Source organism: Ambystoma mexicanum, chromosome 2p, assembly GCF_040938575.1.
Source record: "Ambystoma mexicanum isolate Mex_15411 chromosome 2p, UKY_AmexF1_1, whole genome shotgun sequence".
Taxonomy (NCBI): Eukaryota; Metazoa; Chordata; class Amphibia; order Caudata; family Ambystomatidae; genus Ambystoma; species Ambystoma mexicanum.
In genome coordinates, this window is record NC_090923.1 from 84,728,841 (window position 1) to 84,751,350 (window position 22,510).

The 22,510-nt window shown below is 43.4% G+C and overlaps 1 protein-coding gene across 1 annotated transcript in view; it reads left to right on the plus strand.

Moving 5' to 3' along the window:
- QARS1 (glutaminyl-tRNA synthetase 1) overlaps positions 1-22,510 on the plus strand; it is a 950,222-nt gene that overhangs the window by 519,800 nt on the left and 407,912 nt on the right. The window contains exon 11 of the mRNA XM_069643299.1: positions 17,808-17,907. Within this exon, the coding sequence (XP_069499400.1) occupies positions 17,808-17,907 (100 nt within the window). The remainder of the gene's footprint in view (positions 1-17,807; positions 17,908-22,510) is intronic.

Genomic DNA, 22,510 nt, shown 5'->3' on the forward strand with positions numbered 1-22,510 from the left:
CTCTGGGCACTGGGGATGCCATAGCATTCATTGCAAATGTTCCTCTCGAATCCATTTGCAAAGCAGCAACCTGGAGTCTGTACACACCTTCACAAAACCCAGCTGCCTAGATACTCACTCTAGGTCTGATTCTCAGTTGGGTCAAGCAGTACTAGGACATCTTTTTACTACTGTTCCTTCTCACATCCCACCTCCAACTCTGGGAACTGCTCGCTAGTCTATGCAGATCATGTGACACTAAGCAGATTCACAAGCATCGGAAGACCTACATTAATCACCGTAATAGTATTTCTGATTGTATCTGCTTAGATTCACATCTTACTACTTTTTCTCCATCTGTACTCACTCACGTTAGACGTAAAGCTTTCTCATGGCAGATAAAATGCAATCGGAGGGACCTCAACGCGTGAAGGATCTTTGGTACACTACACATCCCGTTAGGGATAGTGTTACAAGCATGCCCATGTCGACGTCCCCTTTCGATCCTCGAATGACCAGATGCAATACTCTGCGATTACCACTAGATGTCGGACTATATGCACAGCATGTGAATCTAAGCATATACAGTCATCAGAAATGCTATTACGGGGATTAATGAATGTCATCTGTTGCAAGATATCTACTTGTAACAATTTTGGTCTAACTGATACTGAAAGTGAATACCACTGTATTTTATCACCAATAGGGTCTGCTGCCCTTGAATTACTTACTGTATTCTAAATCTAGAACTAACCTGGTCTTATTCCCCAAGAATAGCTTATTGACATTTTGAATGTATAACTTCGTTTGATTCACCACAACTTGCTTAATGCTCTTCTAAAAAAAAGTTATACTTTGGTTTGTATACCTTAAGTATTGAGTTGATTTTTAGAAGTGTCTGACTTGAGATAGTATTACTTTCCCTAAGATTTATCTCTGCCTACTTGTATTTAAAATGAACCATTTTTCCCAATACATAGTTTGTTTTTCTTTGGACCATATATATGCTACAATTATTGTAACTATCTATAGCCCTCTCTCCCTCCTAAGATGAGCTTGGCTGTTCTGTCTAGGCTACCAAATGTTCTCAAGTGGTACAACCTTATACCAAGAGTGGAGTTTTGTACTGCCCTTAGTTGGACTTCAGAGAAACTGGCCTAACGCTAGCGAAGTAGTGCAAGGCTGGCATGCATTACAAATGTAGCTTTGGATGCAATCTGCAAGGGACCTGTGTGTAGTTCTGAACATGCTTTTGCACCACATTACTGTGTGGCCACATAGGCAAGCAGGCAAGTGCAGATTTCCATGTGGGACTGGCAGTTTTAAAGTAAGTTTTCTACTGTCCCTTCACCAGGTACTGCTTGCTTAAGCAGATTCACAAGTCTCAGACCAACGTTACCTACGCAGCAATCCTCTGGCTTGTATTGGCCTTCTCACATGTGCTTGCTGATCCTAACTGAATTGAAGCGAAGGCGTCGTACAAAAACCAGCTACAGTCGCACATACATTTCATGTAAAAAAAAAAAGAAAAAAATACATTAGAGAATGTTGGCGTATGAGGGATCATGGGTCCCTTTTTAAAAGTAGGATAGGGGTTGTGTGACTGGAACGCCACTGTCAATGCCCCTTTTTTCAAACTTGAAAAATGCTAATTGTAGTACTGAGCCAACCACTAGATGGCCGCCTATCTAAAACATGATTCAAAGCAGATACAATCCACAGAAATATTACTGGGTTAGTAATATTTGTTGTGTGTATGGCATCAGCCAGTGTAAGGCTCTGATCAGACTGTACCCGAAGCTACTTCCAAACAAGTTTGTCTTCCCCAGCCAGGGAAAAGCCAGGAGCATACATGGTCATTTCTTACTCTGGGCAGCCAATAGCCAAGTCTCGCAGAGGCAGGGCTTAAAGCTGAATCCCTTTTAGTCATACAACATTTTCAATTGGTTTCCTTGCAGTAAAAATAATGGTCACTGTAGTGCACCATGAAAAATATTAAGATCTGCTCTCATTGCCATCAGCCTTGCTTACTGCACACTGTTATAAATGGAATATTTTAATATAATATAATAACAGAAAATAGGGAACTGGATTCCCCTGCACTACTGCTCTATGTAGAAGAGTTGGTGCTTAACTAAGAGAAATGGGGATCTCCTTGTCAAAGCGTTGAGGAAAGTGCCTGCAGTGATATTATCATGGTCTCAACGTATGGAAAATAATTCCTCAGTGTGTTTACGGTGTCATTTCTGACCCACCCACTCCCCTTCAAAGACCAAGCTAAAATGCTTTTGCACAGCTACATTTGTGATAGTACGGAATAAATCCAGGGAAAGTCTTACGAACACTGTATCCAATGTCCATGCTTACCAGGCAATCGAAGCCTCGTTGTGCAGTCTGTGAAGGTCTACGTTCGTTTCCAGTTGTGTTTGTGACCTGCTGGAACCTAAAGTAGCAGTAGCATCTGTTGGGACAGTTTTTCTGAAATCCAGCTAAAGGCTTAATGTTGAAGGTATTTTGTCCGTGCACCGTCGCCACCGTAGTGCGAAGGGAGTGGAGGGGGGCAGTGGGGGGGGGGAGCAAAAGGGGTTAATAGAGGGTAGTGTTGAAGTTGTGATCTCCTCTTGGCAGCATCAGTTCGGTTTACACCAATTGCTGAGCTTAAGTGCGGTTTTCGGGTCTGTGCAAATTCCCATGTGCTGTTGTGCTATGTTATGTGGGGTTAGTATGTTGTAGCAATGTGGTAAAGCGCATGCTGGTTGCTGTGCCGAGAGGTGGTGTGAATTTCTGTATGGGAAGTGTATGTGGAATGTTGAGAATTGGTTTAGTGGGTTTTCCTTACCTCTTTGTATTTTCTTTTCTGTGATCAACATCTATGATTATACTGAGCGTTTGGAGTTGGTTTGTCTGCCTAGTTGGCAGGCATGTAGAGGAGTAGCAGTTTTCCTCTGTTTTACTCTAGTGGTAAGTGTACCTGTGTATTCCCCACCCTTGGCTTGGGTTAGTAAAACCATTCAACTGAGACAGTACAAGACGCCACTCGTAGTATAAGGCTGTACCACCTGAGTATATGGTAGTGTAAACGGAGCAGCCTGGCTTATCTTGGCAGGGAGAGATGGCTGTAGAATGAGTACAAAGGAATTGTAATACAAATAAGATCCCAAGAAAAACTGAAAGACTATGCAACAATTGAACTAGAGGCTCTAGCCATAAAATGGGCTGTGGTGTATTGGAAGTTTCCTCACTGGTAGGTTTCGGCTATTTACTGTCCGCTCATCACTTACGTGCATGAGTCTTCATAAAGACACGATCCCCATGATTATACGCTGGTTTCTTGAGCTGAACCCGATCGTGTGGAACACCAGAAAGCTAAGGAACAGGGTAATATAGACTTTTTGTCCTGTTTTGCACTTGGTGTTGAGGAAACAAGCAACATAAAAGGAAAGGAATGTGACAAATCTGAGGATGTCGTCCCTTCACCCCAACCCCCCAAGGGGGAGACCTTTCCCATGGGGTGTGGGCCGTGTTTCCACACTATACCCCTGGGGGTGGTGCACCGAATGACAGTCACATGGAGAAAGAAGCCCACTATGGAAATGAGGACGACTATTCTCAGGAGACGCGATATGTGTCATGATCTCTGCTTCCAAAAGGTCAGGGTTTTCCCAACTCCCTTGGAAGCAGATCCATAACCCAGGTTCCGAGTGCCAACCAGTCCCAATTGGGACCTTTTGGACCCAGTCCTGGCGCCAGTGGCACCAGGCTCATAAATATGCCCAGTCCCAGCGCTGGAAGCGCCGGGCTCATAATGCTTGGGTGGACTTACCTTCAGCAGACCATGCTGCTTACTTGCCTGCCAGTTGAGCCTCTGATCCTCTTCTGTTTGGAACTACTTTTCCTGTTGGGTGGGGCAGGAGCCACTCCCTAGATTCAGAACACTGGAACTCTTCTGGAAGGCAGGAACTCTTTTCTTACCAGGAACTCTTTTCTTACTTAGGCGTGACTGTGGAAGGAGACACCTAAGCACTACAGGAGGCTATTTAAACCACACCCAGTGGATGAATCTTGCTTTGCGTTATTCTGCAACCTCTGCAGCAGAACGCTCATCGTGTCTTCTGCATCCGGTCCTGGGCCTAAGGAAAAAGGCTTACCATCCTGAATCCAGTCTTCAGCAACACCTATAAAGACAAGAAAGAACATGTTAGCATTCCGGCATCTGAAAGGCAAAAGCTTACCTACTCTTCGTGCGCTCCAGAGGTCTTCACACTGCATTCCGGCATCTGAAAGACAAAAGCTTACCAACTCTTCGCACGCTCCGGAGGCCTTCGGCGCTGCATCCCGCATCTGAAAGACAAAACAAGGTGCGTTTAAAGACATTGGGGAACTTTAATACTCACGTGCCATTACTCCTTTCCACATCTAATCCAGTGGGTATTCCGGCACCCTGCAGCCGCTCCGAACTCGTACCTGCAAAATAAAAAGACAGTTAGAGCGCATCGTGAAGCAGGCAACAAGCGCTTACTTACGTGCTTCCAGGCGCTTCTATTCATCACACGGGCTCCATCTTCAACTCACTTCAGCCCGTCATCCGCCATCGCCGGAACCCTGCAAAACAAGAGACATCATTACTAAAGACTTTAAAGACATTTGAACGACTCGAAACTTACCGTTCGTGCAGTAAACGACGGACAGCAGTCCTCTGAAGTCAAGAGGCCTGCGCTACCTATCCAGTGAAGAAACTGGTTACAGCACCCTGCCCCGAGGCAGATGGAGAGCTCGGCATTCACTTACCTAAGGTGAGAGCGTTAACCTTTTGGGGTCTACAGGAGAGGAGAAGAGGAAAGAGATAGGGACACCCCAATAACCCCAGTTCATTAACCCCATATTTTCTATCTGCAGACATCTTACTCTACACGTCAGGCATACAGTGCACAGAGGTCCAGCCCAAAGAGCCAACCGGGTGCTACACATCACCTTTGAAGATACGGTAGTCGCCCAGTCAAGACCGGCGCCTCTGCGAGAATCAGGTGAGCGTTACAATATGTCAACTCTTCAGTACTGACAACCCACTTCTCCAGTAGCAAGACAACCCCCGCCCCCTTTGCCAGAGCCAATATATTCTATTGTTAGTGGTCAGACTTATATACTAGACAGGACTTAAATACCAACTTAAGTACTTTGCATTGGGTTATCAAAGAAGTACTGTGATGGTGGCTGAGTCTAAGGATCACTATGGAGGATCAACGTGAGTGGTCTAGCTTCTCACGGGTTGTCATTGGCCCAAACGAAAACAAATTTGGAGTTCAAAATTAGCTCAACTGGGACGCAGATGGAGTACTGTCTTCCAAGGACGAGCTTCGGGAGCCGTGCACTCGGTGAGCGGACGAGTGCCGAACGGGAAACCGTAAAGGGAGGAAAAGGAGAACACGAACACCTGGTCCATGCTTGAAGGGCCGCTTGTGCTGCTGCCAAAACGAACCTCTGGGCACCCCAGCCCAAGTGAAGCACCTCTGAGAAGGGACACTCAGCCGGACCGAGTCAGATGCCGGCAGAGCTGCTGCAGATTCTGGTGCTCACCCGAACACTACCGGAGCCTCAGGGAACGGCACAACTACTCGGTAAATGCTGGTACGTACAACTAAGAAGCTAACCCTGAGACAGGATTGTGTCTGAGACGCGCACCCATGTGGAAGTGAAAGTATACGTGGGTCTGAGACCCCAAAGAATAAGATGGTCTTGGACCCTGATGGGATATTGAGTCTGGGACCTGCACCCATTTGAACATCAAAAAATAGGTGGGTCTGGGACCCTCGGAATAACCGAGAGGAATCGGCAGTTTGGCAGGAGACCCATGAAGAGACCAGAGACCCGCCTGAAGGAGGCCTGGAGACCAACTTCTACTGCTGTCCTGGAGGAGCCCTGTCTTGCTATTGATCTTCAGCAGTCCTGCGAAGGAGCTGCGACCCTTGGAGTGGAGGGAAAATCCACCTGACGTCTGCACGTACCCTACAAAAACAAGCCTTCGGACGTGTCCTGGGGACTATCCTGTGGCTGACCAGCTCTACATTTTGGCACTGTTCGGAGTTGAGTCCTGGAACTTGGGGGAGGGAGGGGGAGGTGTGGTAGGGGGGGCAATCCTCAGCTTGTCTTACAAGACTTAACTCCACGGAATTTCGGAGTCCTAGCATCAAGGGGGCACGAGATAGGGAAATTCTCACCGTGACAAGGGAGTCCCTTTGTGTCGCCATGCTGTGGTGACCACTGGCCGAAACAGCTTGCTTGCGTCAAGTCTGGTCCTGAGGGGGCATCTGTATCGTGTTTTTCTGCATTCTTCATCAGAGTCCTTGCACCAGCGAAAGACATGGACCAGAGATCAGTCAAACCTGCAACCCCTGCGAATTAAGGACAGAGGCTGACAGTGGAAAAAGAAACCTCAGATCTTCTTCCATTCACCTGCCAAGTCCTGGGAAGAATCGGAGTATGTGGGGTAAGTTACAGTGGTTCTTACCTGCCCCTCAACTCCCTTTAAAAGTTTGCTTCACTTTTATAAAACATTTTGCTATACTTTGGAATTACCATTGTTTGTTTGCTCGGCCAAACCTTACAAAAGGCACGTCTATTAATTGGAATAAACTGTCCTCTAACCCTTGGAACTGTTCCCTGGACCCCAGAGACTTACCTTCATTTTTTCCTGCATCACAAACCTTCAGAACCTTGCCTGAACTTTTGGGCATAAGACCCCAGACAACTTCTTACCTTCTGATTCGTGCTAGCTAAGTGAAGAAAGCTGATCTATTTTGCCGCTATTGCGCAAACCGCTAGCATCAATCAACCCAACCACGACCAATAATGTTAACATTCCTAACCACTATGATTATCCCGTGTTGCATAATGCCTCAATCCGTGCTTTGCACAGGAGGACACTTCATCTTGTTCAATGAAGGCCTTGCGAGACTGGGCTGCCGGCGCCAACACCCTATTCCCTGCCTCACCCCATTTCTTCCATCTCTCCCACCTTTCCCCTCTAGAAGTGCACACAATAAAATCACCAGTACCAATGCCACCAATTGTTTTCAATATAATGCTTTACATTAACAAAATCATTACACCATCAAAACACAATTCATGAACAGTTTATTAAGATTGGTAAAAAGCACAATAAACTAGAAAAGGGAATTCGTGAGAAATACACTTAAAATTCAAGATCATAGACATTTCAGTTGTGGAGATTCAATTTTAAAATGTAGCTAGAACAATTTAAACAGTGTAGAAGCACATCTTATGATTTGTAGAATTAAAATCCTCAAACTCATTTGTCAATGTTTGTCCTTTTCTGACTATTCAGCTTAAGATAAATAATTTAAAATACAATTTGAAGACCTTTGATAACAGTGCAAAAGAAAGAAACATTAAACTTAAGATGACATTAAAATTCAGCCTCATGACTAGATGGCATTGTTGGCTGATCATAGATTCAGTTTTAAAATAGTTTACTGTCGCAATTATCAACGAAACTGATGAAGTATTAAAAACCTCATGTCACATTTGTTCTTTCGTTAGCAAAGGTCTTTCTTTGAAATATTTCAGGGAAGTACTGTTTTCTCAATTCAGCCAAGCCGACACATTCCATAATTAAATGAGCAGTAGTCTCATGCTGTTTGTCTATTTTACAAAATCTACAATCAGTCGACAAGACACATTCTTTCGCATATAGTGCAATTCTAGATTTTGTTGCTAAAAGATTAAAACGAAGACTTAGGAATGTATCTGCATAAGATCTGTCAGGGAAGTGTTGAATATACAAAGGAATCACCTTCAATGCTTTACATAAGGAACCAGCCTTGGACACCTTTTAACTAGAACATCTATTACCAGTAATAATCCAGTCATTCATAGATAACTTTAGTTTAGCTTTATCTCGATATTGAATTAATAGATCTATTTTAATATCAGCAGCTATAAGAAATGTTTCACACTGAGCTTCCCACTTTGTCGGAGTATTGAGGCTGCTTTTTAAAAGGTTTTTTAGAACAAGGAACACGTTTTTGGATAAGCTAGTGGATAGATGAATTTTCCTATAAAGAGCTAACATTGACCAGTGAACTGCTACTTCTAAGGATATCGATCCCATTTCAAAGCAGATTAGGGAAATTGGCGTACTTGCAGGAACTGGTAAGATCGTTTTCCAATAAATTCCTTCTAAAATATCCCACTTAACAGCTTTATCAGTTATTTTTGTCTGACGTACGTAATAGGAACAGCTTTTTGTAAATGGTATATCCGAGCAGGCAGCAATGAGAATTTTCCATATTTTCTCTGGAGAGCCTTGGCTTGGATTGCCAACATTCTCATGTTCAGTAACAGTTCCTCATTATATGGTTTCTCAAAAGTATGGGAGTTGACATTATCTCCTAGATATTTATACGAACTTGTGTGTACCCGAGGTTGTTTGGCAAGGACCCAAGTGAATATATATTTGGATCTTTTATTAACATGATTAAATATTAAAACATTCGACTTTTTTGCATTTATTTCTAAATTGTTTTGTTCAAATATTGACAGGGCCATTTAACTTTCTTGGAAGCCCAATCAGTGTCATGTCAAAAAGGACCAAGTCATCTGCATAAAGTAAATACTGAATATGATGGGAGCCCAGCTTAGGAGAAAAGGTACGAATATTCGTCAGAACATTATAAAAATCACTAATATAAAAGTTAAATAAAATAGCAGCAAAAGGACACCCTTGTTTCAGACCTACATTTGTCTCAATGGATTCTGATTAGAGGCCTTTAGATGAGTTTAATTTTAATCGATGTATTAAAATAAAATGGATGAATTAAAAATATAATGTACGAAGGACAGCTGATAAAAGCTTATTCCACAAAATGTTTCTCTGTACTGAATCAAAGGCTTGTTTAAAATCCACAAACGCGACATATACAGGTTGTCTTTTATTGCTTGCGCTTTAATAGCTGATATTATTAAATTTAATGCTGTACCACTACCCGGAACAAACCCTGATTGGTGTGGGTCCATTAGGTCTTCCTTAATAAGCCATTTAGTAAAATCCAGTATTAGGTCTTGCTAAAAATTTGCCCGGAGCATCTAAAAGCGCAATAGGGCGGTAGTTGCAAGGATTGGTTCGATCACCCTGTTTAAAAATTGGGATTACTATAGCAGTCTGACAAGAGGGTGGAATTACCTTGCTCTTAATTATAATTTGAAAAATTTGATTTAGAACTTCAGCCCAGGCCTCCGGATGAGCTTTAAAGATATAATTCATAAGCATATCCGGCCCCGGAGCCCTTGACGAGCTGAGCTTTTTAATTATTAGTAGGATGGCAGTAGAATCAAACTTGAATTGAGCTAGGTCTGAAGGCTCACAATCAATAGGTAAGGGGTTTAAATTCTGATTAAAAGTTTTTGATAGTGAGCTTTCCAAGCCATCTAATCAATGCCATTTTATTGAGTTGATTTATAGGCATTCCCAGAGACAGAATTAATAATTCTCCATATCTCAGAATTTAATAAAAAAAGCTTTAAACATTGTTTCAGCCTCTTTGTTTCGAAGTATGAGCAGTGTGTTTAATTTTATTTTCTATATACCGTTTTCAAAGATGTTTTTTGTCATTTGCATTTTTGGGGAGACTTCGAAGGGATCTACGTAATTCTTTTTTAAGATCATGGATGTTTGGATTCCATTTAGATTTGTGAGTGAAAGTTGGTTTGTTATCATCTTTAAATGATTGCGTAATACAATAATCTGGATGCATTCATTGTAAAATGTCTGAGTTCTTTTCTTTCTCTCCAGCCAGATGTGCAACTTTCTGATGTAAGCAAGAAATTTGTTTCGCATTCCATCTAATCCGGTTCCGAGCATTGTTTACTTCAAAGTCACCTATAAAGTTTGAAACCGGATGGGCAAAATGGGGGAACCAAATAACTTCAAGCAAATTGTGATCACTAACTTGTGTAGGAATAACTTCCAAGGCAGAAACAAATTTATTAGCATGATTTGGGATGTACACATAATCAAGAACGGAAGGAGTTTGCTCTAGACCAAGTTGGATGGGGTGGAGAATCTTTTATGTGTGTGCCATTCAAGTAGGAAAATTCTCATTTTCATTAACATTGTCCACTTGTCAGCTCTATGCACCGATCTGGAAGAGGTGTTTATGAAATTCATATTAAAATCCCCAGCAATAATGGTCAGTGCATTATTTGCATTTAGCAATGTTTGGTCCAATAGAGTCTCAATTTTACTTATAAACTGCGATTGTGTTGGAGACAAAGGATTCCAATAGATATTCAAATCCATCACCATTGGGGGAAAAAGGTGATTTTTGTATGTAGTTCGAATGATGAATGGTTGAATTCCATGTTCAGGGCACGCTAGTTGGTCAATGGATAGCTGAGAATCAATGCGGACAGCAATTAGAAGGCCAGCAGCAGGTCTGCCCCTGGCAGATTTAGAGGCTTAGAGGCCGGAACTAAGGCAACCAGATGGTCTGGCCATACTGGGGGCTGCATCATCCAAGTTTCTTGTAACAGTACTAAATCATACTGGTTGAGAAACTTTGATTTAGATGTTATTAGATGGGGAAAACCCACGGGTATTCCAAGAAACCATGGAACATTCATGGGAATATGATGAGGCTGTGAGCTAGTGATTATTAACAGCCCCATCCTTTCTCTGAGCTAGCCAGGCCCGTTTTGAGGGGACCATTTGGGGGAAGTATAGATGGAACAGTTTTACAGTTACAACACTTGTGTATTTCCCCTTTACCGCTATCAGAGGGTTCATTACAACCGTCATCATCGGCTGAGAGTTTGAAGTGGCTGGTATTATCGGAGGAGCAACGATTTCCAAAGCTAAGCCTTTCTCTAGAAGATGTCTCTGCTGCAAGACATAGTTCTTAATTATTACCGAAGGTATGTCGACCATATCTTGATAGGCAGGTTTAGGATAGGATACCCTTCATATATCTTTAGAGTCGATGTGTCGTAAGGCTGGGATAAGATGAAAAACTGCCAGAAGTGTGGATCTACTTGGAAATGGGTCCGAATAAACTGTCTACCATGGTAATTGTTATAATTTCATCCTGCAATTTTTCCAGACAGTTAGGTACACCCTTTGCTGGTAAAGGAGCAGGTTCAGACATGGATGCACGATGAACAGTGTGAGCAGCGACAGGCTGCAAAAGCTCACTCGGCCTGCTAATAGCAAGATTAGTGGCAGGAGATTTTATGAACGGTAATCTTGTGATTAGGCCATTTCGCTTTTGCTCAAGAGTTCTAAAGGCCGACCCATCGTAGTGTAGATTGACACAAAATTTAGGATTTAAAGATCGGGGGTCACAGTTGTTTTCATGTAAACTTTGGTGAATAGCGTCCTGCATGTTCAAATTATTGTGAGAATATACTGAAAGGTTCATCAGTTCGTCTTTGGAGGCAGAATCATCTACTGTGTCAAGCATAGCAATTGGAAGGTTTACATTGGCCGAGATACGACTCTCCCCTTCCAGTGTCCTCTTTCAACTGAGGTAGTTTAGGAGACAAGGGGCTTTCCCCATGGCAAGTAGGCGAAAAATTCTTATCAGGTTCACAATTCCGAGTCAGATCGAGCGGGGAGTTAAAATCAGAGAGTAGCCACAAAGGCTTCAGTTTATTTCGTTTTTTTAGGGATCGGAAGGTTTTTCGTTTTCCGTTTGAGGTGCTCAGAGGAAGAATTTAAATCCATTGCCCTGTCAGATATCCGTCTATTTCTTTTTCATCTGCGAGTGTTTTGTGAATGGCGGCAGAAGACATCATATAGTTGAATCTCAGGGACAGATAAATCAGGAGTCACGTCTTCAGTGTGCTCTTTGCTAGAAGGCAACCCTGTGTTTTCAAGGTCACTATCCCCAGCTACATCAATCTCTTTAGGCATTGGAGATGGAGTAATCACAATGATTTGCTCAGCTTCGAGAGGGCATTGGAGACACATTTATAGCAACAGCATGACATGAACGATGTACATTTTATAATATATGCGGGAAGTTTAGTGCCAGCCAGTCAAGTTTGGTTGTCAGTAATGCAGTTGCATTTTCCTGAGATGAAGCTCTGGCTTCGATTATTTTCAAATAATTTTGTGAGTGTAAAGATAGAGGTGTTAATTGCCGTCAGCGCCGACTCCAGCGCAGGATTATTCACCGCAGGAAAGCCAAAAGTAGGGCGAGCCATTGGCTTGGCGAAAGAGGTCATTGAAGAAGCATTTGAAACAGGAGATATATTATCAGGACCATTGGTGGGGTAGAGATCCATTGAAATTGAGAGTCTGGAGTCCTTGGGATTCCTCAACCATAAGGGCAGAGGTGGGGCCCGACATTTGGGTAGAATGAGCTAACGGAATATTAGGAATTTGAGGTACACTCTGTTGTTGAGAGAAGGGTATATCACACAAGTTCCCAAGCTTAATCGGAGGTACATGACCATACAAAACGTGAGAATAGAGTGGATTAGGAGTCGGGGGAATCATGAGTTGGGAGGAACCAGGCTCCAATTCAGAAAAATGTAAAGGAACAACATCAGTTTCACAAGCTCCAGGCTCTACCGGTCCCGATTTTACGCCTGAAGCATATTCGTGCATGGTGTGATCAGAGAGCAATTGAGCTTGCGAGGCTTCATTAGGGGCTACTGAGAAAAGAGAATTAGGTAACCTTTGATTACACAAAGAAGGCAGGCACAGCGCCGGCCCTCGAGATGAGTAATCCATAGCACCAGCAGTGTGAAAACCTGGCCTTAAGTTTACAGGCATGCGATATGGGTAAAATGAGGGCATACCGGCGGTAAGTCTCATCATTTTTTGACTGTACAAAAGTAAGAGTGAAGCTCAGATGGTACAAGAGTAAGCTCAAGGCACTATTTGGCTTTTTTTTATTTTTTATTATATGTATTTGTCAGATATTAGCTCTTTGTATACCTTAGAATCTTAAAGCATAATGAGGAAACTGTTGAAAGAAAACAATCAGTATAACGACCTTAATCTACAGATGCACATTACGGTTGTGTTATTCAAGGCAATGTTCGCGATATGAAAACGTGGCGGGTTGGCCCAACTAAAGACAACTACAGAGATACTCACCTAACTGAGCGGGGGCGCAAGCACAGAGCAGCTTGGTTCAGGGGACAATGTGAAAGTTAGAAGACGAACAGCATAACGGCGTTACAGCGGTACAACGGTCAGCGGACAGCTGACAGTACTCATCTGTACACGCTCGCAGGAAGCACAATTTATGGCGATTCCCAGTGACATGAGGGGGCCGGACTAAGAAAAGTAAAAAAAGATACTATATGCTTGTGTAAAAACTCTAATCATAGAATGTTATAGAATCAGAATATACTTGAGTATACCCGAAGTCCAGAGAAATTGTGGGTTAACTTAGTCCAAGGTCCACAAGCAGAAAAGGAGATCCATCAACGGGCAGAGACTGCAGCAGAACAGCTGACTGTACTTGCTCCATGGTGCTCACCAGACTTAATAGACTTCGAGCCAAAACCAGTTCCAACCACCAAGTGCCTAGACCCACCGCAACCAAAGACACTGGCACCAAAACAGCAACCACACCTAATAATAGCCCACTCAGACTTTTCCAAAAAACACACCAAACCACTTAGAGACCAAAAACTTGACTCCGCTTCTAAACTTCGTTACCACACCTCCCCTCGAGCTCTTCCCCACGATCAGAGACGCACTCATCAATGCTCGATCTCTCGGTGCATACGCCATTGAAATCCATGACCTCATCGTGGAGCAACAACTCGATATACTAGTAGTCACTGAAACCTGGCTACACCTTGCCGCAGGCCCCCACCTAGCTATTGCCATCCCCCCAGGATATAGTATCCTTAGAACAGATGGGAACAACCTCCAAGGAGGCGGAGTTGCCTTAATATCCAGAACACTGCAATTCAGAGCCTGCCCACTGGACCAAGTACAGTGCTATGAACTCTTATTAGTCAAATTCTCCTCCAACCCTAAAACCACTACCAACTTCCTAGTAGTATACAGATCACACAATACAACCAGCCACCCTAACCTAGACATCCCCCTACTGCTTACGCCCTTCATCAAGCCCAAGACTAAATGGATCATCCTAGGGGAAATTAACTTAGGCTACTGTGACCCCCTTGACACGGAGGCTGCCGCCTTTCACACAGCTATGTCAGATATGAACTTTACCCAGTTGATTAATTAACCCACTCACTCCAAAGGCAGAACGCTGGACTGGATCCTCTCCCTCAACTCTCGTCACCATAGATTCCATGCTCCAGTAGAATGGTCTGACCACTTTATCACCTCGGAAAACAAAAGCACGGACCCCACCAGCCCCAAGCCACCTGACACCTTTGAATCTAGAAATCTAAAAAAACTCACATCAGACAACCTCTCCCCATTCTGCATTTGGCCCTAGCCAATGTCACCCCCAATACGAACAATCCCAACTACTCAGCAGACTTATCAACAAAGTCTCACCCATACCATTGACTCACTCGCCCCTGTCACTACCAAAACTGGGAAACCAGACAAACGATCCTGCTTCTGGTTTGACGAAGAACTAGTCTCCCTCAGACGTACTAAAAGATTGCTCGAGCACCTACATAGGAAAACTAACACCAGTGAATCAGCAAAGGCTTTCAAAACGACCAATAAAGTATAAATCAGCCATAATATCTCATAAAGCCAACGCCCTTAACACACGTATAACCAATGCCAACTCTGACCAGTGGTCGAAGTGTACGAAAAGAAGTAGTGGAGCTATGTTCCCTGCTGGCCTGCCCCTGCTCTCCACAAACCCCATTGCCGCAACCCCCCCAAAATACTTGCACCTGCTGTTTAAGGGAACGTTCAGCGCAGTGCACTGTACGTGAAGGTTTCAACTTCTTCCTACACTTTTATTTTAAAACAAAAACATTCCGGAACAGTTTATTTTTTAAAATAAAAGTATAGGAGCTGTACAAGTTAATTTAGCAAGCAAAACCTGGTGCGCCACAATAAAAGACACAGTAGCCTCTAAAATGATGCTGCTACAAAGAAAATCGACAGCAAAAAGCAATCCTTGCCGAAAAAACGCTTCCTAACATAGCCTCCAACCCTGCCACTAATTCCACCTGCACCCCTTTTCATTTCACCTCGGTCACTAATAAAGAAGTACTAGACACTATAATGAAACTCAAAGCTTCCAACTGCAAAGAAGACCAATTCCCTTCCCATCTAGTCAAACTGTGCGCCCCTACCTTATCACCAGTCATTACTGAATTTGTTAATGCATCTTTCAGCTCACAGTCCTCGCTAGCATTAAAAAAGCCTGGGTAAAAACTCTGGACCCTGCAATCCCTATTAACTACCGACCCATGACCACCGTCCCACTTCTACTGAAAATCGACAAAATCGCATACTCCCAAATTCAAAATCACTTAGAACACCACCAATTATTAGGGGACCGTCAGTCAGAGTTCCGGCCCAACCATAGTACGAGAACAACCCTACTCGACCTGAAGATCCAAATGGATGCCACGAGAGAATGAGGCAATTTCTGCCTGCTACTGCTCCTTGACCTCTCTGCGGCTTTCGATCTGGTCGACCATGACACTCTATGCCACCCTAAACAACTTCAACCTATCCGACAATACAACAGATTGGATTAAATCCTTCCTCGCAGATAGGACCTCAAGAGTTGCCATTGGTAAAGAATCAGTAGATCCCATACCAGTCCCGATAGGCGTCCCTCAAGGTTCTTGCCTCTCCCCCACCTTATACAATGCCTACACCAAGCTGCTCTTCGCAACCCTGGATGCTATGGGTGTCATCTAAACCAATTTCGCAGATGACACTCTGATCCTTATGCCACTAATGGGTAACCATGAGCAAGACTCCTTGCTTATCAATAAAATCTACTCACTAATCAAAAACTGAATGGCCAACAGCCTATGTCTCAATGATGACAAAACAGAGCTTCTCGTACTAGGATCATCCAAAATCGCCTCCCGTCAGCCTGTTTACTCATCGTTCATCATTGATGGCACCACAATCTCAGTACTTAAACAAGTGAAGACACTTGGGGTTTACCTTGACGCGACACTAACCATGTCTAAGCAAGTAAATACCCTAGTTGCCTCTACCTCCTACACAGCCAAACTGATCTCTCTCAACCGCAAATTCCTGACACCAGAAAATTGCATCACACTAGCAAGAGAGCCCATACTATCAAAGCTAGACTATTGTAACATCCTCTTCCTAGGCACTTCCAACAACAACCTATCCAAACTCCAAATCCTGCAGAATAAAGCCCTCCGAGCTGCATTAGGCATAAACAATCTGATCATATCTCCAATATCAGGAGACAAAATCCCTGGCTTCGCATCGAAGCCAGAATACTCTTTAAAACCCCTAGCATTTCCCATAAATGCATCGCCAACAAAGCTACTAAATGGCTCCTCAACAGTCCCCAAGAACACCCATACCAGACTCCTCAGATCGAACAGCGAAAACCTTGAAATCCCACAATACAAAAGAGAAAAAGCAGGGAGCAGTAGCTTCAAAGTACTCACTCCCAGGCACTGGAATGCCTTACCTATCAAGAATGAAACGCCCTTCCCACAATTGAAAATAATTACTCAAAACGTGGTTATTCAACCAGTTCTAAGTTGCTCCCAGATGCCTCGTATCTCAGACCAACTCCGCATCTTTACTGTATATAAGTGTATATAATGTATAAATGTAAACCTATATTTCTTGTCTTTATGCTTTGCTCAACACCAAGAGAGTACTTGCTTTTGTCTGTAACTACGACATGATGCCTCGGGGTCTGGCGAACAATAAATGTAATAAATAAAATAAAACTTAGGGAAGGACTTTTGAAGTTGGGGTTAATTCTCTGTAGTACATAAAACTAATCTGTACTTTTTTACAGGAGTTTGATTTGTATTATCCCTACTCTAGTGAGTGTATATATGTAATCTATTAGTGTTGTGAGATACTTCTATCTGCTAGTTATTTTTCATAGTGTTTGGCCATAAATAAATACCTGTAAATGTATCCATACTGTATGTGTAATTTGTGATTCCTATTGTGTGTATTCATTGTGGACCCTATACAAGCTCAACACCTCTTGAGACTTAGCCTAGACCTCTTGTCACTGCCACCTTGAACTGGTTTGGCTACAGCTCCCAGAGTTGTCCCTGTCACAATATAAGTTGGCCTTCGATACTTATGTCCACCAGGCCAGAGTATAGAAAATCATTCCGAACATGGAGTTGCATCACCAGTAAGGCCCTGGATGCGCCCTCGCTGGGAAAGCGGTTTGGTAAATGTTGGGGCATAATAAGGCAGGTGACCCAGGCATTTATTAGATTTTTCATCCTAACCCTCCACCTTACACCTGCTAGTCATAATATCTAGGCATTACATAATGAAGGCATCATGCAGCCAGACATCACTCTGATATGTCAGATGCATGGTCTGTGCAGAGACAATTTCTGGACAAAGGTATATGGTCCTGCAAACGCTTGCCAATGACTACTGTGCGCTTTACGAAAAATTGACATTCCTGGGGAGTTGCATTTTTGGTGGGATTGCATTTTGCTCATAATATTTCAGGTGACTGTACTGCATGCATCACCTCCTTATTCAGGTGGTTTTAGAGGTTGGCCAGTGCCTTTAGTTTGATGCAATAAGAAACTAGTTGTGGGTGTAACTTTGTGGGGGGGGGGGGGTGGATGACCAGTAAAGCCAGGGTTGACACTGCAGCTCTGTGACTTTGACCCAACTAAACTGAAATCTTCTCTGGCAGGCCAACGATGGGATCTGCTTCCTGCGATATGATGACACAAACCCCGAGAAGGAGGAGGAGAAGTACTTCACAGCGATCAAGGACATGGTGGAGTGGCTGGGTAAGGTGTGCAGAGGTGACCTTTCTCTTGGCATTCTTTTTGCTTTGTAAAACTCCTTGTGCGTGGAAAACAATCATTCAAAACATGAGCGTGTGCTCTCAGGAGCAGCCATTTGGCTCCTTGTACAGGATGTTCTTCCCATGTGATCTCGGATTGGATTTCCCATGTGGGATAATGTTGGGAATTTGTGCTCATCGCTGGCTGGGTTTTGGAATGCCCTACAAGGTTCAAAGGTTCAGAAGGTGTAAAGTGAAACTGAAGTTATACAATATTTTCAGGATAGGAAGATTGGAATAGTGGTAGCAGCAAAGGTCTAAGGGGGAGGAGTGTTGAGCTAGATGTGAGGGAAAAGGTATGTTTTGAGGCTCTAGGATATAGGTTTGCATTCTTATAATCCTAGCTTTGTTTGAGATTTATGAAGTACACAATGCAAAACAAATTAGTTGAGTTATTAAGTGGAAATTCCATACTCCCTTAAAATCACATTTAGATTTGAGGATCTGCCGAAGGAGCTGGTTGGCCAATGCAAAATGAAAACTAATTTAAGCATCAATTTTACTTGCAAGACCAGATGGTGCTAAAACTTTGAAATATTAGAACAAGGCCCATAAGGTATTGGTGATCTGTAAAGACCCATTGTGATTTTGCAAGTTTCTCAGTTAGTATCAGAGGGTGGGCAGGGAGGGGGCGTGTAGTGATCTGGCTCACCATCAAAAAGAAATCAGGCAGCCAATCACATTTTGCTGTAGCTGGAGTCCTCTGACGGTTGGGGCTCCTCGCTCTCGGGCAAAAAAGTGTATTCTTATCTAGCGTTACACAAGGTTCCTTCTACACTGTAAGTGTTCAAAGGAATAAATGGTGGTCTGTGGTGTGGGAGCTCAAGTTAATTGGTGATTTCTTCCTCTCGTTAGTCATACAATAATTTGGACTATAGCTTACGTCGGCATTAATGTCCCCACCATGCCTTTCATTGCTGTGTCTGTTCAAAAAAGGGGAAACGGACACTCCTGAAAAGGTTTCAGACTTGAAACGTCACTCCTGATATGAAGTGGAATTGACCAGGAGTTCCTGTGACCTGCAGATAGACAGATTTGTGGCAAACTCCCAGAGTACACTCTATAATCAGCAAAAGTTTATTCAATTTACAATACAACTTGCCCCCCCCCCCCAAAAAGGACCCCTGCTTGGGATCCGGTGTTCTTCAATAGATGAGGTTGATTGGTCTTCCTTCCAATGCAGTAATTCCACCAGATCCTTCTCCACAACTTTTCTGCTAGTGAACCAGAAGGCAGAAGAAAATTATCTGAAGAGGTCTACTCCAGGGAGTGTTGTCGGGGTTGCGGGCTCATGGATGCAATAAAGGCATCTGGTTATTGGTGCACCCATGCCATTGTCTTATTTTCAAAATACAAGAATTGTTATGTTCCGGGCCAACGTATGCACCGAATCTGCAAAAATACTCCTACAGGTAATGGGTGTCCCATACTTCCAGTTGGCATCAGGGTCGCAGCTGTTAGATAATGAATGTTTTAATTGCTGAACATCCAGCGGCCACTCTTGGCCCCAAAGGATCCTGCATGGACAGATATCAGAACCCCACAGACTTGTCTCTAATCTTCGTTAACACAAATAACCCTAAACACTTGTAGGCATAAAAAGTGAATTTGATAGTTGAAATCTTCACAGATCCAGGTGCTGCAGAAAAGCTTCTGCCATAGCTAACCTCCTGATGCAGGCAATAATGGTAATTCGGTGCCATGATTGTATTAAGCACCAATGATTACTAGCCAACCTTTATCCCACCGAGGGCCAGATCTTTGAATGAATCCCTGACTCTCATCTTTACTTTCTCACTCCAATGTAAATGACCCAGACTCCACACCAGATCTCCCTTGGAATGTAGGTTGATCTCCCTTTTGTGACAGCAAAAGAGCCTGTGGCTGATTTTAAACTGGGCACAGCATATACATTCTGGAATTCGGATTGCTGGCTCCCCGCAACTAGTATATACGATTGGTTATTTATATATATATGCCCAGAGGTTTCGAAGTGTGGACCCTGGGATCGAACCTGTGTTGCTGTGTGTCGTCTTTCTTCCAAGGCGAGCAAGTTGCCCCTGCGCTATCCTCCCGAGGCATATCAGTATATGGAATCGGCAGGCTAACTTAGACCCTATGATGGGATGACATTACATATTTTGGTAAATTCTCAGGCTTCAAGATAAACTACTAACTCTGTTGTACCCCTTGACAGATGCTACAGTAAGACCACAAGGTGCATACCAGTTAAAGTGGACGCCAGACCAGATTAAATACTTGGGGGGGGGGGGGGGGGGGGGGGGGGTCAGAATCTCTAGAAAAAGAATTATATGTAGGTAATTGATGTATGCCGGAAGAACAGATGGCGGTTAAATTGAGTAAATGGAAGCGCATACTTATGTCATTAGCTGGCAGACTAACTATGGTTCAGATGCCAATCCTGCCCAAACTGCTGTATTTATCCGTGAATGTGCTTATGAGGCCTGGAAAGGCGTTTTTTGTTAAACTACATATGTTTGTTTCTTTGGCACTCAAGGGCTGTTCGGAAAAAGAGGGCGGAAATTTCACAACCATACTATCGGGGGAAGGAGGGGCGGGGAGCAATTCCTGACCATGGAGAATTGGGAGGGGCGCCGTGACGCGTCCATAGAGATTTTACAATATTAAAAAGATGGGGGTCTTACCCATTAGAACCGCGTGAGAATGCTTATGTTGCAGACATTTCAACATATACGCACTGGAGAAAAAAACGTGTTGATTGTCATTTGACTGAGATTGATGTCCCCTACAGGCAGATCAAGGGCGACTGTAAAGAACAGATTATTCTGGCGAGGCATCCTCCAATGAGAGGACGTGCCTGACGCTGCCCAACCAACATTGAATTGCACTTTATTAGCAAATGTGCACATGATTATTGTACTGTGAATTAATTGGTGATAACACTGCACTATTGGTTTCAGTTTTCTATAGGAAGGGTGTGGTTTTATGAATATTTTATGTATGGTTTTACACTTTAAAACATTTTTAGGATGAATTTTAGAATATGCAATATGCTAATATTGTAGATTTGTGCCTCGTAGAGTGGTATGTTTGTAATATTTGTATATATCAATTTTCGCAATGTGTGTCCGCTTTGACAAAATAAAGGAAACCTGATTTAAAGAAAGTTAACGACTTGGGACCTATTTGGTACATGGCCCTAGTCGGGTATACTATGGACTGAAGAGTATGAGTGAGTAAGACTCTGTGGGTCTTTAGTTTTCGATTGTCCCTAGGCAGAAAGAGGGCTGAACCAAGCGGTCTATAAAATAGCCCGATCTAGTCTCTTTTTTTGTTTGATGCAGACATTTCAAGTGCATACGAGTGCCTCAGAGTAGTTGCAATGAAAACACCTTGGCTATGAAGCCAGCGGTGTGCTGCACTCCCAATATCCACGTTGGTGGTTTATAATTCTTCTTCATACTCAATGAGTAATACATCAAGTTAACAAATGTCTAAATGTATTAACACAACTATATTCTTTATCAGTTATTCTTTCGTAGGTTATGAGCAGATGATTGATAGGGCCTGTATAATCCTCTAATTAGGAAAGACTAGTGAGCGTGATTCAAAATTGCATCTGCTGGTGCAATGTGTGTTTATGATCGGTTTAAAAACTGTGTTCGTACAATGAAAATCACTGTAGGTGTACGGAGTTGCCCACTTGAACAATTGCAGGTCCTCTGCCACGATTTAGAGAACTGTATTCGTACACTGAAATTCTCTGAAGTGTAAAAAAGCTGTTCCACTGCAGCTGTACAAATCAATGTATAGCTCGTTTTAATATCCAGTAGTAATGCATAATATAGAGCCACAGGGGGGTCGTGAGTTTGACTACAGAGTAGTTGCCCCTCTTCACAAATTAATGGTGTAACGCGCCCAAGTAACGATATCTATAGTAAAAGGGAGATGGGCCATTATCGGTATGGATATTGAAATTACAGACTGGTGTAGAATGTGTTCCCTTAGACGATCCGTGTCGATGAATACTAGATTCCAGCTCATATAGTTCAAACTACTGAACAGGCTCCATTATACGCCAGTGCATCTCATGAAGATGTACCCGGAAAATAGCGGCGCGCGTCCACACTGCGGTGATGGAGAGGTGGGTTACATGCATATGCTCTGGGATTGTCCAAGACTTGCGTGTTTCTGGAGACGGGCGGCCTCTACAAGCAGGCGTTCGTCCGAAGGTGCCGAGCTGTAGCTCTGGTGTGAGACTTGTGCCACCTGAGAAGCCTTAAGCCTCCTGTAGAAGGGTGGGCCCAAGAGCACACCTGCTTTCCCTGGTCACCTTGCCTAGTTAGCTGTGGCCTCTCCTGGTATGATGATCCCAGACCTTGTGTAGTGCCATGAAGACCAAGCCACACCCTGTGTGCATGGCTAGATTGCTCGACTCTGTGCGGGGTGGGCACGTATGAGCAGTCAAGGCTCTACTAGAGGACAGCGGGGTGGATGCGAAGGTACAGGGTAGCGGAACCGCACACAATGAGGGGTAAACCTTGCAAGTTACTAGACGGGCATGA